This window comes from Boleophthalmus pectinirostris, unplaced genomic scaffold (genome assembly GCF_026225935.1).
Source record: "Boleophthalmus pectinirostris isolate CB_2022bp ecotype Guang Dong unplaced genomic scaffold, ASM2622593v1 HiC_scaffold_13, whole genome shotgun sequence".
NCBI lineage: Eukaryota > Metazoa > Chordata > Actinopteri > Gobiiformes > Gobiidae > Boleophthalmus > Boleophthalmus pectinirostris.
Genome location: NW_026571036.1, coordinates 6456473 through 6471194, shown reverse-complemented (window position 1 = coordinate 6471194; position 14722 = coordinate 6456473). Strand labels below are relative to the sequence as shown.

The following is a 14722-nucleotide window of genomic DNA, read 5'->3' as shown; positions in this document are numbered from 1 at the left end:
CAAGCCACAAAGAACAATACAAAAAGCATAAAAAAAGCTTTTAGAAGGCATACAAAAACAGACAATGATGCAAACAGTTCTAATGGAATTGTATAATAAATAAATAAAAGAAATAGAATAAAGGAAATAAGGAATAAAATCAAGTTAAAACCAGTTAAAGGAAGGACAACTGATAAAAATGTGTTTTAAGAAGTGATTTAAAAGGTGATACTGATGGTGCGAGCCTTATCTCCTCAAGCAGGTCGTTCCAAAGCCGAGGCGCATCGGACTGAAAAGACTCCATCACCTTCGATCAGCGCCTGGACTTTGGAACAGCCACAGGGACCTAGCCAGGCTGGCGCCACCTAGTGCCTCCGCTCAATTTCATTTCTCTTCAGCGACTAGGTCAGGAATCAGAATACACTAGACGGTTTGCAAGAACCCCATAAGTTGTAGACCACACATTGGCCAATCACTGAAGAGCTGTGAAGCCATGACATCAAACTCAAGCGCCTGTGTGGGTCCCTTTTTTGGTGCAGCACAACAGTAAATAAAGCTGTCGAGATGGATGTAGACGAAGACAGACATTCTGTTTTGGCAACAATTCCCGAGACTGAGGATTTAAAGCCGGAACAAAGAGAATGTTTGGTGAATTTTATTTTAAGGGGAAAGACGTTATTGTCCTTCTTCCTACAGGATTTGGCTCATTACATATGTCACGACCAAATAGAAGTGATTGGTTAAATAAAAAAAGTACACACCTACTGCTGAGCGAAAGAATCCTACTGCTGTGAGGTCAGACAGTTTCCACGAAGTGAAACCGGCTGATGAATCAGGCTAACAGGGACCTGCCTAAGGATCTAAGGCTGCAGGAGGCTAACAGGGTTAAAAGTTCTGAAAATGTAATTGGATGCAAGACCTAAACGAGCTTTAAAAGTGATGAGTGAAAATCTTAAAATCGATTCTAAAACACACAGGAGCCAGTGAAGGGAAGTAAAACAGGGATAATGTTGATGTTTGTTAAACTCATTGAGGAGTCGAGCTGCTGCTTCTGAACCAGCTGGAGGTGGGGGATGGATTTGGAGTAGAGACCAGAGAGGAGGGAGTTGCAATAGTCTAGAGTCTAGACGGAAGAAGAGGAGGGTGTGGATGACTTTCTCAAGATCAGTGTGGGAGAGGAGAGGATAGTTTTGATTTTGCTAATTGTACGGAGGTGGAAAAAACAGGATTGGGCGCCTTTTTTGATATGAAGGTGGAAGTTGAGGTGAGAGTCAAAAATGTCCTGTGATGTCATGTAATGGTAGTTTTCAGCAGCTACCTTTTACCTTTTGTTTAGTAGAGATTGTCAATTACAGGGCTGAAATTATCCAAATGATTTTAGTGAAGGTGTGTGCAGTTTTAAAACACAGTGCATTTCCTATATTACCACATGACATCACAGGGTGGAACGAGGTGTTTTGAGAGAAGAACTCAGCCTAAATATGCAGAGTGTGTGTGTTAAACATATGTGAATGAAACAAAACACAACTCCAGGTCTGTTTGTGATGAGGAAACAACATTATAACATAGATTAGGAAATAACGTAATAAAAGATGTCTCTTCTTATTCTTATTCTTGTTTTGTCGTCATGGTTACACCAACCAACCACAACCAGAGGTGTTACCAAGTCATTGTTTTGCAAGTCTCAAGTAAGTCTCAAGTCTTTGACATCAAGTCCGAGTCAAATCCCAAGTCAAATACAGGCAAGTCCAAGTTGAGTCTCGAGTCACTGGCCCATAAGTCCAAATATCAAGCCAAAGTCATCTGCTTTGAGCTTCAAGTCATTTCAAGTCTTTAAACCAAAAAAGTACTAAATATAGCTTAGATTTTAGAATTTATATGAATTTTCAATTAAATTGTACTTAAAAAGTCATGGTATATTTTTTATATGAATACTTCCAGTTGTAGAAATGCAAATTTTTGACAAGAGTGAGAATTATTACAGTCAGAATAGAAAGAATTAAGATTTAAAAGCACTTAATAAAACTTATTTTGTCAAGTAGTCTGCACTGAAATTGAAAGATCAGGTTCTGTGTAGTTCCCTCTGTTTTACTGTCAAGTCAAGTCCCAAGTCTTAGTCTATTTTATCAAGTCGAGTCTCAAGTCCTAAAAATAGTGACTTAAGTCTGACTTGAATCCAAGTAACGACATACAATCCCCCACTTTTGCTTAGTACTCTTCTCAAATACTCTTCTCAAATACAGTTTCACTTTTATTTGAGTAAATTTATGGACGTTTACCTTTGGCCTTTACTTAAGAAAGAATATTTTGAAGTAACAGTGCTACTTGAGTGCAATTTGTAACTCCTCTCCCCTCTGATACTGTATAAGCTGAAGGTGAAATAGTGTGATCCTTCCTTCTAATTGAAACTGTTTGTAGGTGATGATTATTCTGGTCCTCCCGAGTCTATAGTCTAACATGTAAGCCTTCTAATTTGGCCCTCACATGTTTCTGTGACATCAAAACAGCACACAGACACTGCACTATCAAAGGGAGGCTTATGAGGCTTCAGTAAGGGGGCCACGGTCGCAGAAAGTACACAGGAACCTTTGTCTTCAGTATTCACGCATGCTTTTGCTTTTTGTCGCTTGTCATTAGCTTATTCCAACAACACTATTTACTGTTTTCTGTTGGAGAACTGAGTTTTCAGCATAATCTGATCTTGTTTGGTTAATTCATTCAGTCATTTCTGGCAAAAGAAGGTTAAATTACGCCATCAGGACAAAGCTTTTTGGAGTAAATGTGTGTAAGTGTGTGTAAAATATGTAAAATGTCTAAAAGACTTTTTCCATTCACGCAGCTCTGTTAAGGGACGGCCTTGAGATTTTGACTTAATTTTTTATTCTTAATTACAAAAACATTGGACATGATGGTCAAGTTGTTCTAATTTGGTGTTTTGTTTCTCAAGGTGATTATTAGATCAGAAAGTAAAATCAGAATCATGCTTAAGTCCAGTTGGTTTGAACCTAAAATGCCTCAGCACTTGCAGCCAAATCATGAATCTGTGCTAGTTAGGGGTGTGCGAAAATATTGAAATATCGATACATCGTATCGTTTAATGTGATGATACAGGATCAATATCGTGGGCTGCTGTATCAATATATCGCCATGAGTATTTTTTGGTATATTTTAATAAATTATTTTGTCACAGCGTTACAGTTTTGTTGCTTGCTCAGAGGAAGGAAACTCATTTTTGCAACACATTCGACATCTTCACTGTTTTGATGATAAAAATGTTTGTGTTTCATATGAACTTTGCACAAGAAGTGGTTTAACAAAGACTTTTAGTGTCACAGCCATGATTTAACCTTTATTTTTTTATTGAACCGCATTGAATCAATTTGAAATATATCGTACTGAATCGTATCAAATCATAAGCTCACTGTATTGAGGAATTGCATTGTTTCCCAAAGACTGGGTCGCAAAAGAGATTTTTTTTTTGGATCGCCTTGTCACAATCTGCATGTAGGTCTGCACTACACAGTTCTGACACATGACAGCTAGTGAGTCAGCGAATTGGCTATATTGTTCCAATATTGCTGGTCCAATTGAATGTTAAAAAGAAAAAGAAACGGGCTACATTTAATGTCCAAATAGGTGACTTAAGGATCCATTTATTGCTGCTTCAATTCCTGTTTTTTATTGAGTAATACTGATTGTTCAGAGAGACACAATCACTCAGTCAACAATAAAATATCCTCATTAATGTTCAATAATGGTCATATCCACCTTTATTTTGTGATTTACAAATAATGTCTATTATCTTGGGTCGTGAAGGTTTGTGACTTTTAAAATATGGGTCCCCAGAAAAAAGTTTGGGAAACATTGATGTGGGAATTCTGGTGGTAAACAATGTAGGTCAGTCTTTATTCACTCTTCACTTGTGGGAGAAAGCTACACCAAACAAAAATGAACATGTCTGCCATTCTGTGTCATCTGCCTCTCCAGCAATCACTGACTCACTCGAACAACACAACCACAGAGGTGATGCGTGATGAGTCTTGCCTAAGGACACAATAATAATATGACCTGGAGAAAGCTGTATTTGAACTGCAAACCCCTTCAAAAGATACTCATGTGAAAATGTTTGCTGGTACTGACATTTACACAATGACGGTACACAAACCTTTCACTGTACTAATTCCTGTATTAATCCTTCAACAAACACAAAACTGACGTGTCTTGTTGGTACTAAATTACCAAACTATTTTAATCACTCAGCCTTACTCCCCACAGGCTATGCAGATTTTACTTCTCATTTCCTGCTCAGCAAAACACCTTCTAAACATTATTTACTGTGTGTTTGTTTAAAAAAGTCATACCCCAACATAACTTACATAACATGGGAGTCTAAATGAGCTCCCAAACAGCAGGGGGTCCCAGGAACACGACAACTATCTGCAAACTCATCATTAAACAAACAGGAAACGGCCTCACGCATCACCATCATAAAACCGCGTGTGCTCTGTTCGGCTAATGGTATGTGGAGGGAGATAAATAGTTGTTTTCTAAAAGGTCGCCACACACTACAGGGGAATTTGCCCAATTTAGCCTTCGATTTGCTTCTTCCCAGAAGTTGTGATCCGACTTTGTGTCTTTGTGTGCGATTTTGAAGTGTCAGTGTGACTCTGAGCTGCTCTGTCATATAACCACCAAACCACTAGGCTGATTCATCTGTTGGTTTCACTTCATAGAAACCGTCTGACCTCGCAGCTTTAGAATTCGTTCGCTCGACGGTAGGCGGGTACTTTTTTTCATTTAACCAATCGCTGCCGTTTGGTCATGACGTATGTAATGTGCCACTAACAGGGCTAACAGGTATATTAAAAGCTTTTCCCAAATCCCGTGGGAAGAAGGACAATAACATCTTTCACCAAACATTCTCTTTATTCCGGCTTTAAATCCTCGATCTCAGGAATCATTGCCAGCACAAAATGTATGGCTCTTCGCTGACTGGCTGGTGCCCGAACTCGCACTTCCAGGTTTTTTGCTGTCTACTGTATTTTGATTCCTGACCTAGTTGCTGGAGAGAAATGAACTTGAGCGGAGGCACTAAGTGGCGCCAGCCTGGCTACCAAACCACGGTAACAGCGGATAAAACAGAGCCTCAGGGGCAGACGGAACGACGAACACAAGATACAATATACAAACTCAGGATCTTTTGTAAAGTTGTACATTTAAAGAGCAGCATCTTATCCACATCATCCATACAATTTGTCGTACGCAAACATTGACATCCAGTCCAAAAAACAGAGCTGTTAATCCAGTTTGAAGCATCTGAAGAGTAAAAAGGCAAGAGTAGTTCCTCACGCGTGTCTGTTTACATCCACACGGCACGGATCGAGGTGAAGATGCAGATTAGCAATCAAGACTCTACGTCCTGTGTACTTTATCCTCAACTTTCTGTGCCTTAAAAATCACGCATCTGAAGTACTGCACACAATAGTATCGCACAGTCTTGACTTTTATCTAAACTATAAGTACAGTGCTCTGATTTTTTTAATAGTTAAGAGTCTCAGAGTGAGTGGTTTTACTGTAGAAACTGTAGGTGCATTCACAAATTTGTATCCTGTGGTCCTCAGTCATATCCCGCTGCAGTCTTTGCGATCAGAGATTTAAAATCTTAGGTTCTCCTCGTGTCTGTGGTGTGCGCTTTTTGTCGCATGTTTACAAATGGTTTAACCTTTAGTCATTCAAATATGAGGGGAACATGCAGAGTCAGCAGTGCCTCCAGGTGCTTCTGGGAAATGGAGTAAATTGAAGAGCAGAGTTGACTTGTGTCTCTCTGAACCTAAACACAAGCAGATGTTCCACCCGACCTCTGTCCACTTCTGATGACACGTACAGGCCAGTTCAACATCCATATGCAAATACTCAATGTAAGTATTTTGTATTTTAATTTTAATATTATAATATTCTCTAAATATTTACACATAATACTGTTAAACCCACTTTCTACAACTTATACGAAGTCTATAATTCTGATTGTAGTAATAGTAGTAGTAATAGTAGTAAGTAGTAGTAGTAAAAATAGGCTTGAAGTAGTAGAAGCACTAATAGTCGTACTATATTATGATTGTTATAGTTGTTTTTGTACTAATAGAAGTTATAGTGGTGGTAGTTGTAGTACTGCAAGTGGTGGTAGAAATAGTAGTAGTGGTAGTAGTTGTAGAAGTAGTAAACTTAATAGTAGCTGTAGCAGTTCTTGTCATAGTTGCAGTAGAAGTTGTTGTAGTAGTAGTTGTAGTACTTGCAGTGGTGGTGGTAGTTGTAGTTTTAGTTGCAGTAGCACTAGTAGTTGTTGTCATAGTGGTAGTTGTTACAGTAGTAGTAGTAGTAGTAGTAGTAGTAGTAATAGTTGTAGTAGTAGCAGCAGTAGTAGTTGCAGTAGAGGTTGTCATAGTAGTAGTAGTTGAAGTACTTGAAGTGGTGGTGGTAGTAGTTGTAGTAAACTTAGTAATAGTTGCAGTAGAAGTTGTTGAAGTAGTTGTAGTAGTGGTGGTAGTAGATGCAGAAATAGTAGTAGTAGTAGTTGTAGTACTAGTAGTGATGGTGGTAATAGTAGTTGTAGTAATAAATGTAGTAGCAGGTGTAATAGTTCTTATCGTAATTGTAGTAGTAGTAATAGTAGTTACAGTAGAAGTTGCCAAAGTAGTCGTTGTAGTGGTGGTGGTAGTAGTTGTAGTTGTCACTGTATTAGTTATTGTCATAGTAGTACTTGCAGCAGTATTTGTTGTTGTTGTAGTAGTAGTACTAGTAATAAATGAAACATCACCACTATAAGTAGTAAATACAATCGGCTCTACTTTGACAACATCTTCCATAATTGTTGCAATTCTAGTACGCTGAATATCCGGAAAGTTGGTCCCACTTGGAAAAACAAATCCATCCAAAGCAGGAAACCTTGAAGTAACCAAAGTGTACGATACTGTACCTCAGGAAGTATATATTCTCCACATGATTATATAATAAAGTACTGCGCCTCCGCCTGAGTGCAAGTAGAGCCCGTAATGACAGACTGCACTTCCCTATGGTGGAACAACATGACCCAATGGACTGCACCTACCGTATATTCAGAACATGGCTTTTATGAAATGACGTAATTGAATTTGGAAGAAACGTGGACTTTACATGGGTTTTGGTGCTGGAAATTTGAAATGGCCAGAATGAGTGCATTGATCGTGTATGGAACCATTATATTGCTGTTCCCTCGTCAAAAACATCCCTGGAGTTGTACTTTGCTTCATTCACCCTTGTTTAATTAATCCATTCATCCAATTTCATCTTCTCTGAGCACTCAAATATTCATTTGCGTTTTGCCTGCATTGTAGAGTCGTAGGTACAAATACAGACTTCCGTGGTTACCGTAAACCATCTCCAGACTCATTCCATGGTCAAACTGTGTTCACAACAAACATATAGCTCTATTAGTGTAGCATTCACACGGATAAAGATGTTTATTTATCCTTTGTTCATTCTCAGTGCTGACAGCAGAGCAAGCTCCAACACCAAAATACTTCACTGGAAATAGAGCTGTAGTTTGTAGATAGACAGATACAAATATTATTTTGAAAAGCATGTTTAAAGGGGAATTGAAGCCACAAGAATGCATAATATGTATTCTTCAAAAACAAAGAAGCACTTTGTGGTTTACTACCCAATAGGGATGTGCAAAAATATTGATATATATCACATAGTTTAATCTGAAGATACAGTATTGATATCGTGGGCTGCTGTATGAATATATATCAGCAAGAGCATTGCTTGAGATGGTTTTAACCAATCATTTTGTGATAGCGTTAAAATTTAGTTGCGTTTTTAGACCAAGAAAACTTGTTTATGTAACACACGTTTGACATATTCACTGTTTTGATGATCATAATGGTTGTATTTCGTATTAACTTTGCACAAGTGGAGGTTTAGTAAAGACTTTTAGTATCACAGCCATGATTTAGACTTGATTTTTTACTGGTGCGCATCGAATGGATTTGAAATATATTGTATCAGATTATATACAACTGAAAGTGCGCTGTTGAGATTGATATCGTAACCTAAGTATCAATATATGTATTGTATAGCCAGTTTCTTTTTTTATTTTTTATTTTATTAGCAATTTCTGATGATACTTAATGCCATCATAAGGTTGATTCAAGCTTTTTGACCTCTGAAAAGAAAGTCAGACTAAATACAAACTACAGGATTGCTAAGGAACGTGTGAATCAAAACATAACTCCATGCACATTTTTGATGAGAAACTATGCTAAAAGTTCTGAAAAAATCTGCTGGCACAATATAGGACCTTTAACTAGAAATAAACAAGAATAGCTTTAGACCAACAGTACATTTTCCTCTTAAAGATTGAAACACATCATGAGCAATCGTTTCTTTGGTAAAACACCACTTCAACATAACATACGGGAAAACGGCAAATGTTTTGAAAGCTAGATTAAGATTTTTCAAGAATAGACGGGTCACAGTGACTCACAGGTAGGAGGTGAACCTTGCAAGAAACAAATTAAAACCAGTGGCCCTTAGTCAGCAAGTAGCAACCCATAAACGCATCCAGCCTTGCTCAACAGAATGAAACAGTTAGGTAATTATCGAAAAAAGATTTACAACTGGGCCGGTATCTTCTTGCTTTTTGTGATTTGTGGCGCTGTGGACAAAAGAAAAGCAGCTAAAACATGAGAGAGTGTGTGTATAATAGTGTGGGTCTTTGTGTGTGGGTAGTGAAAGAAGGATTCAGTGGTTTGGCAGAGAATTAGCCACTGTGGCTAACCTAAAATAACACAAAGGAGCTAACGGCTAACGGCTAGGTGTCGGGTTACCGGGCGTTTTTACCACAGGCTAACCCGACAAAACAATACGAGCAGGGGTTCAATGTCGAGAGGAAGCTGTAAAATAAAGTTAAATTCCAGTAAATGGGAAGCAGAGGTGTCTTCAGGCGTTAACAGTAAAACAGGCTACAATATAAGGATAAGTAACAGTAGTATACAATGATTTTTATAGTGGAGCTTTGAGGTAAAAGGATCAAGTATCTTAGCATTTTCTCATGATGGTGTTTTATTTATAGCCCTTTGGTCAGTTAAATGTGGTGACAAATATTAAATGTAACTGAATGAGAACAAATAGAGTTAGTATTAGTTCTATTATAAATAAAACACTGTAAAAAGTTGGATGTTTTTTTGTTGTTATTTTTAAAGCTACACATTTACAGGAAAAGTTACTAAAATACAACCATGTTTTTTTAAAAACTGTGTTTGAAAAATGTAGAAAACCGTGTCCTTTTAGTGAGTAGGCTTGAATCTCCACAAACCTGACTCTTATTTTCAAACCCTGCATATTTAGTAGGTAAGCTAGCAAACTGAAAACACTATCTCACCTTGTGATGTCATGTGGTAACACAGGAAGTGCTCTTCTGTGTTTTTAAACTCTATACACCACGGGTGTCAAACTCAGATTCACAGAGGGCCAAAATTAAAAACTGGGACTAAGTCGTCGGCCAAACAAAATATTTATAGCAAAATTTTAACAACATCTGTATGTTTTCTCTTCTTTCAAGATATGTAATGTTAAACCTTTTCTTATTAAAATAAATGTTTAATAATAGTTTGGCTTAAACACTGAATCCAAAACAAGCATAATATAAAATAATAACATTTATCTGTAGCCGGTGGGCCAGCTCTCATACATATTTGATATGATTTCGTGGGCCAAATATAATTATATCGTGGGCCAAATTTGGCCCCTGGGCCCAACTTTGACATGTCTGATATACACTTTCACTGGAATAATTTGGATAATTTCAGACCTGGAATAGCCAATCTCTACTGAACAAAAGGTAAAATGTAGCTGTTAAATTGAAAATGACCACTTCATGACATCACAAGGTTGAACAGAGCATTTTGAGCGTTGGAAATGTAGACAGTACATGTAGACTAATAATAAAAGCTAAATAATTAAAGTGTAGATTAAACAAAACACAACTCCAGTTATGTTTTTGATGAATTAATAATATTATAACATGGCTAAAAGGTCACAAATGTCAATTTTGCATAATATCGGACTTTTGATTTGTATTTGATCACATTCTTATACTTTGTTTCTGCAGTACAACACAGCTGAATGACGCCCCAAACCTGTAATCACCATTTGAACGCTACACCTGCATGTTTCTTCACCCAAAACCCAAGCTCAGCAACTTCGTCATAAACAATACTTCCCCTACCTCTTACCACATGTTACAGCCCCATCCTCCCCCGCTGCCGTCTCCCTGTAAAAATAGATGATGTCCTATGATAACGTCTCTTGTGTATTTCACCATTTCCTCCCCACAACCCAAGCCTCTCCGCCCTCGCACCGAACCGCCTGACCATACACACAACACAACAACATTGAACTCTGCGCCGGTGACTCAGTTTCATAGCGGCTCCCGATGCTAATTTACATAATGAGTCCCAAAACGACAAACTTGTGCAGATGTCTGGAAGTAGCCTATACGGTCCGGATGAGAGGGGAGGGGGGTGATGGAGAGATAAGGAAAGCATTAGGAAGCAGAGCAGAGAGGTAAACATGAGGGTGATGTGGGCTCTGTGTCCAAAAACTTCCTGCTATTATACAGAGGAGACATGTCAAACTCTGGCCCGGGGACCAAATTTGGCCCGTGATATAATTATATTTGGCCCGCGAGATCGTATCAAATGTGTATTCGAGCTGGCCCGCCGGCTACAGAAAAGTTTTAGAGATATTATTTATTTAAAATTTAGTTATTATTTTATATTATGCTTGTTCTGGATTCAATGTTTAAGCAAAACTTTTATTTTTAAGTATTTTATTTTAATAAGAAAAGGTTTAACAGTCCTGGTCTGGTCCCGGTCTGGTCCCAGCTTCAGTCCCGGTCTGGTCCCGGTCTGGTCCCAGCTTCGGTCCCGGTCTGGTCCCGGTCTGGTCCTAGCTTCGGTCCCGGGTCTGGTCCCGGTCCTGTCCCCGTCTCAGTCCAGGTCTCAGTTCTGGTCTGATCCCGGTCTCAGTCCCGGTCCTAGATTCAGTCCTTGTCTGGTCCAGTTTCTAAGTCCTGGTCTCACTCCCGGTCTGGTCATGGACCTGGTTTAGTCCTGGTTCAGTCCGTATGCGACGCAAAAGTCTGGGAAATGGCCGTTATCTGTTTGTTCGTTTTGGTTTTGGAGACAAATAATGAAGAAAATAGTAGTTTTTTCGTTTTCTTATTTTTGGTTTTATATTGAAAAACGAATGAACGAATGATACACGGATTTGGTACTTTCATTATTATTTTATCCGTAAGAGCTCAGGCTACATACAGCAATTTTAACACTTTTAACACTTTTAGCCAGCCCTGTGCGTACCGTATGATTAGCTCCTTGCATAACTGCATGTCAGTGTGTGTGTGTGTGTGTGTGTGTGTGTGTGTGTACGTGTGCATGTGTCCGTGTGCGTATGTGTGTGTCCGTAAAGCAGCTGTGAGCGTGGACAGGCTCAGACAGGCCCGGCTCACTCACATTTAACACGGGAGAAAACCACAGAGGTCAGGGGTCAAACCATGTTTTACCTTAGACACGAAACACTCTGCGATCGCCACAGGGTCCGCGTCACACCTCTCCAGCTCCTCGAGAAGATTTCTGAAATAAAAGTTAAGACGTTAGACAATATTAACACAAAAATCCTACTACAGTATTTGTTGCATTTCCTGCAATCGGGTTTGAACTAGGTTGATGACCAAACTCTCTGTACAAAATCCAAGCATCTTGAAATCGCATTTAGTTTAAAGTATTTATTGTGTTTATTTATAACTTTATTTATTCTGTATCTATTTATTTATTGAGCCTATTGTGCAAAAAGGACTTCCAGCCATGTTATAGTTATTTTCTTCTCACTGACCCTCTGAAGTTGTATTTATTTAGAATGATTTGTGCATGTTTGAATGATCTTTATTCTCCAGAATTCAAGATGTCAATGCTCAGATCAACCCACAATTTCAGTGTCTCCGGTACACGCCCACTGCACTTACTGTGTTCTCCTATTTTCAGTGATACATGTAGGATTAAGTAGTCAAAAAAAACTCAAAAACAAAAGAAAAAACGCAGCTTGGGTCTGTGTACCATTCGTTCTTTTGAATAATGAAAAATAAAAAAATGGGGAAAACAGTTTGTCATTTCATTATTGTGTTTTAGTGTCTCAAAAAAAACAACAAAAAACAGATTTCGACCTCGATTTCCAATATTTAATTTAAAGCTTATTTCAAAATAACACCAATAAAAACAATCTTTTTGATATTTTATTCTCTCTGGTTTATTTGCCCTGGAAGTTGTGCGGCTGGAAGGACGTACCTGAAAATCGTTGCAATTTTGTTGTCTTCTTTTATAGCGACGGGTTTATTTTCACATCTTAGAAAGTAATTGCTGAACTCCATGACGAGAAACAAGTAGGCAAATAAACCAGAGAGAATAAAATATCAAAATTAGGCACCAAGACTGTTGTTTGATTGGTGTTATTTGAAATAAACTTTAAATAACAATCAAAAAACAGTCTGAGTGCCTATTTTAATTTTGATATTTTATTCTCTCTGGTTTATTTACCGCAGAAGTTCTGCTGCTAGAAAGACTCAGCTGAAAAATCGTTGCAATTTTGTGGATAAACATGCCGTCTTCTTTTATTGCGATGTGTTCATTTTCGCATCTTAGAAAGTAATTGTTGAACTCCATGACGAGAAACAAGTAGGCAAATAAACCAGAGGGAATAAAATATCAAAATTAGGCACCAAGACTGTTTTTTGATTGGTGTTACCATATTTTCCGCACTATAGGGCGCTCTGAATTATAAGGCGCACTTGTCATTAAATGGTCTATTTTTGAACTTTTGTCACAAATAAACCGCACCAGACTTTAAATGAAACACAGTTAGATGGGTCAGTGGGACTTTGGTGCGTTTACGGTGACGCTGGGCTTTGTTCAGTTGTGGCATGTAGGGAGGGTGCTGTCTGGGACCGCTGGATTGTCGGCGTGTTCGCAGTGACTCAGTTGTTCAGTTCTGTCTAGAAGTGGCACATTGCACTCGCTTTTTCAGTTCGTTCCTCCGTTCCGTTCCTCGTCGGCGTGGAGTGATGAGTGTGGCTGTGGGTGTTTTTCTCTGCGCGGTTGCTGTCTCCTCCGTGTGTGTTTGTGTGCGCTGCAGGTGGTACGGCTTTGTAGTTTACTGAAGTCGTGCTGGGACACCCGAGTGGATTCGTGTATAGGGCGCTCTGGATTGCGGAGCGTGCAGTCGTTTTTTGATTGATTTTTTGGGGTTGGAGGCTTAAGAATGCGCCTAATAGTCTGGAAAATACGGTATTTGGAATAAACTTTAAATTACATATTGAAAATAGAGGCCAAAATCAGTTTTTTGTTTGACACTAAAATAGAATATTGAAATAAACCCTTTTCCCATTTCATTGTTATTGGTTCTTAATTGAAATTCAAAAGAACGAATGGTACACGGACTTGCTTACTAACTTGATCTACTTCTATCCATCAGAGTGTCTCACAACTTCACAGCGCTTTGTTGTGAAGACATTTACAGCGACGTGGGCAGTTTTCTAACACATAAATCACAAGACTTGTTTATTTTATTAAGTCATTCAAGATCAATATTGCGATTTAAAACGTCCAAAATACAACATAATGATCCACGATCCAGATTATAACTATACAGCCGAAACAATCACATGATGACTTAGGATTCATGAGGCGTGACGGGCCCTTTTCATCTGACTAATCCTTAATATCTGACATATCCGAGCTTCTATCATCTCTGAGTCATCCATATTAAGTCCGGCCGTTCTGCACCCACTTCCTTCTATTGAACCGCCGCGTCACTCTTTGTCCTTCGCTGTGGAACACTTAGGCTTACGTTGATTGCTGCATAGCTCCGGCATGAGGTCACTAAAACTGCTTTGAAACCACTTCCTTTTTACTGGTTTAGGCTGATCCTCACAAATAAGTAGGTGCAGTCAGTGATGGGGTTTGTGCCAGGTTGATGGTTAAAAGGGATTGTACCCGATTTCGCTCGTGTACAAAATAAAAATTTGTTTTGTTTCGGCATAGATGTATTGTAAAAGCAGGTCTTAAGGTCAACATGAGACCGCTATTATGAATTATGAAGCATTTTTATTGTCCGTGAACTAAGAAGTAAGGCTGGTAGCATGGTAGCTGTTGTTTGTTGTAACATGAAGGTAAAACTCCGCTCTGGAATCTGAAAGAAGAGAAAAAATCTGAGAAAATAGCTTATAAACTCATGGTGGTGACTGACTAGTTTGCTACCTTCAATACTTTTTACTATAAGTTATGTGAAAATCTACCTTGATAAAGCCAATATTTAATACTTAGTGTGTACCCTTGAGATTGTAGGCTTGAACAGAGGCCTTGTGGCTCATTCTAAAGTGTTAAAAATGCAAATATTTCAATTATTCACTGTACTGACCACCAGTCGATGGCCCTCGATCAGCTCTCTGCTTAATCTATGTTCTGACATGTGGCCCTTGATGAAAAAAGTTTGGACACCCCTGATTTAAAATGAACTACTTCTGTTTTTCACCTTTTCAGAAAGTAAATTCTAGAACAGTGACTTAAAACAAATGAAATAAATGACCTACTTTTTGCAGTCCTAAATTGTAAATTCATTTCAAACAGTTTGCAGAGGCCCAAAGTTATTC

The 14722-nt window shown here is 38.5% G+C and overlaps 1 protein-coding gene across 1 annotated transcript in view; it reads right to left on the bottom strand.

Moving 5' to 3' along the window:
- LOC110162709 (pleckstrin homology domain-containing family G member 1) overlaps positions 1-14722 on the bottom strand; it is a 106254-nt gene that overhangs the window by 31765 nt on the left and 59767 nt on the right. Inside the window, exon 4 of the mRNA XM_055149513.1 lies at positions 11585-11654. Within this exon, the coding sequence (XP_055005488.1) occupies positions 11585-11654 (70 nt within the window). The remainder of the gene's footprint in view (positions 1-11584; positions 11655-14722) is intronic.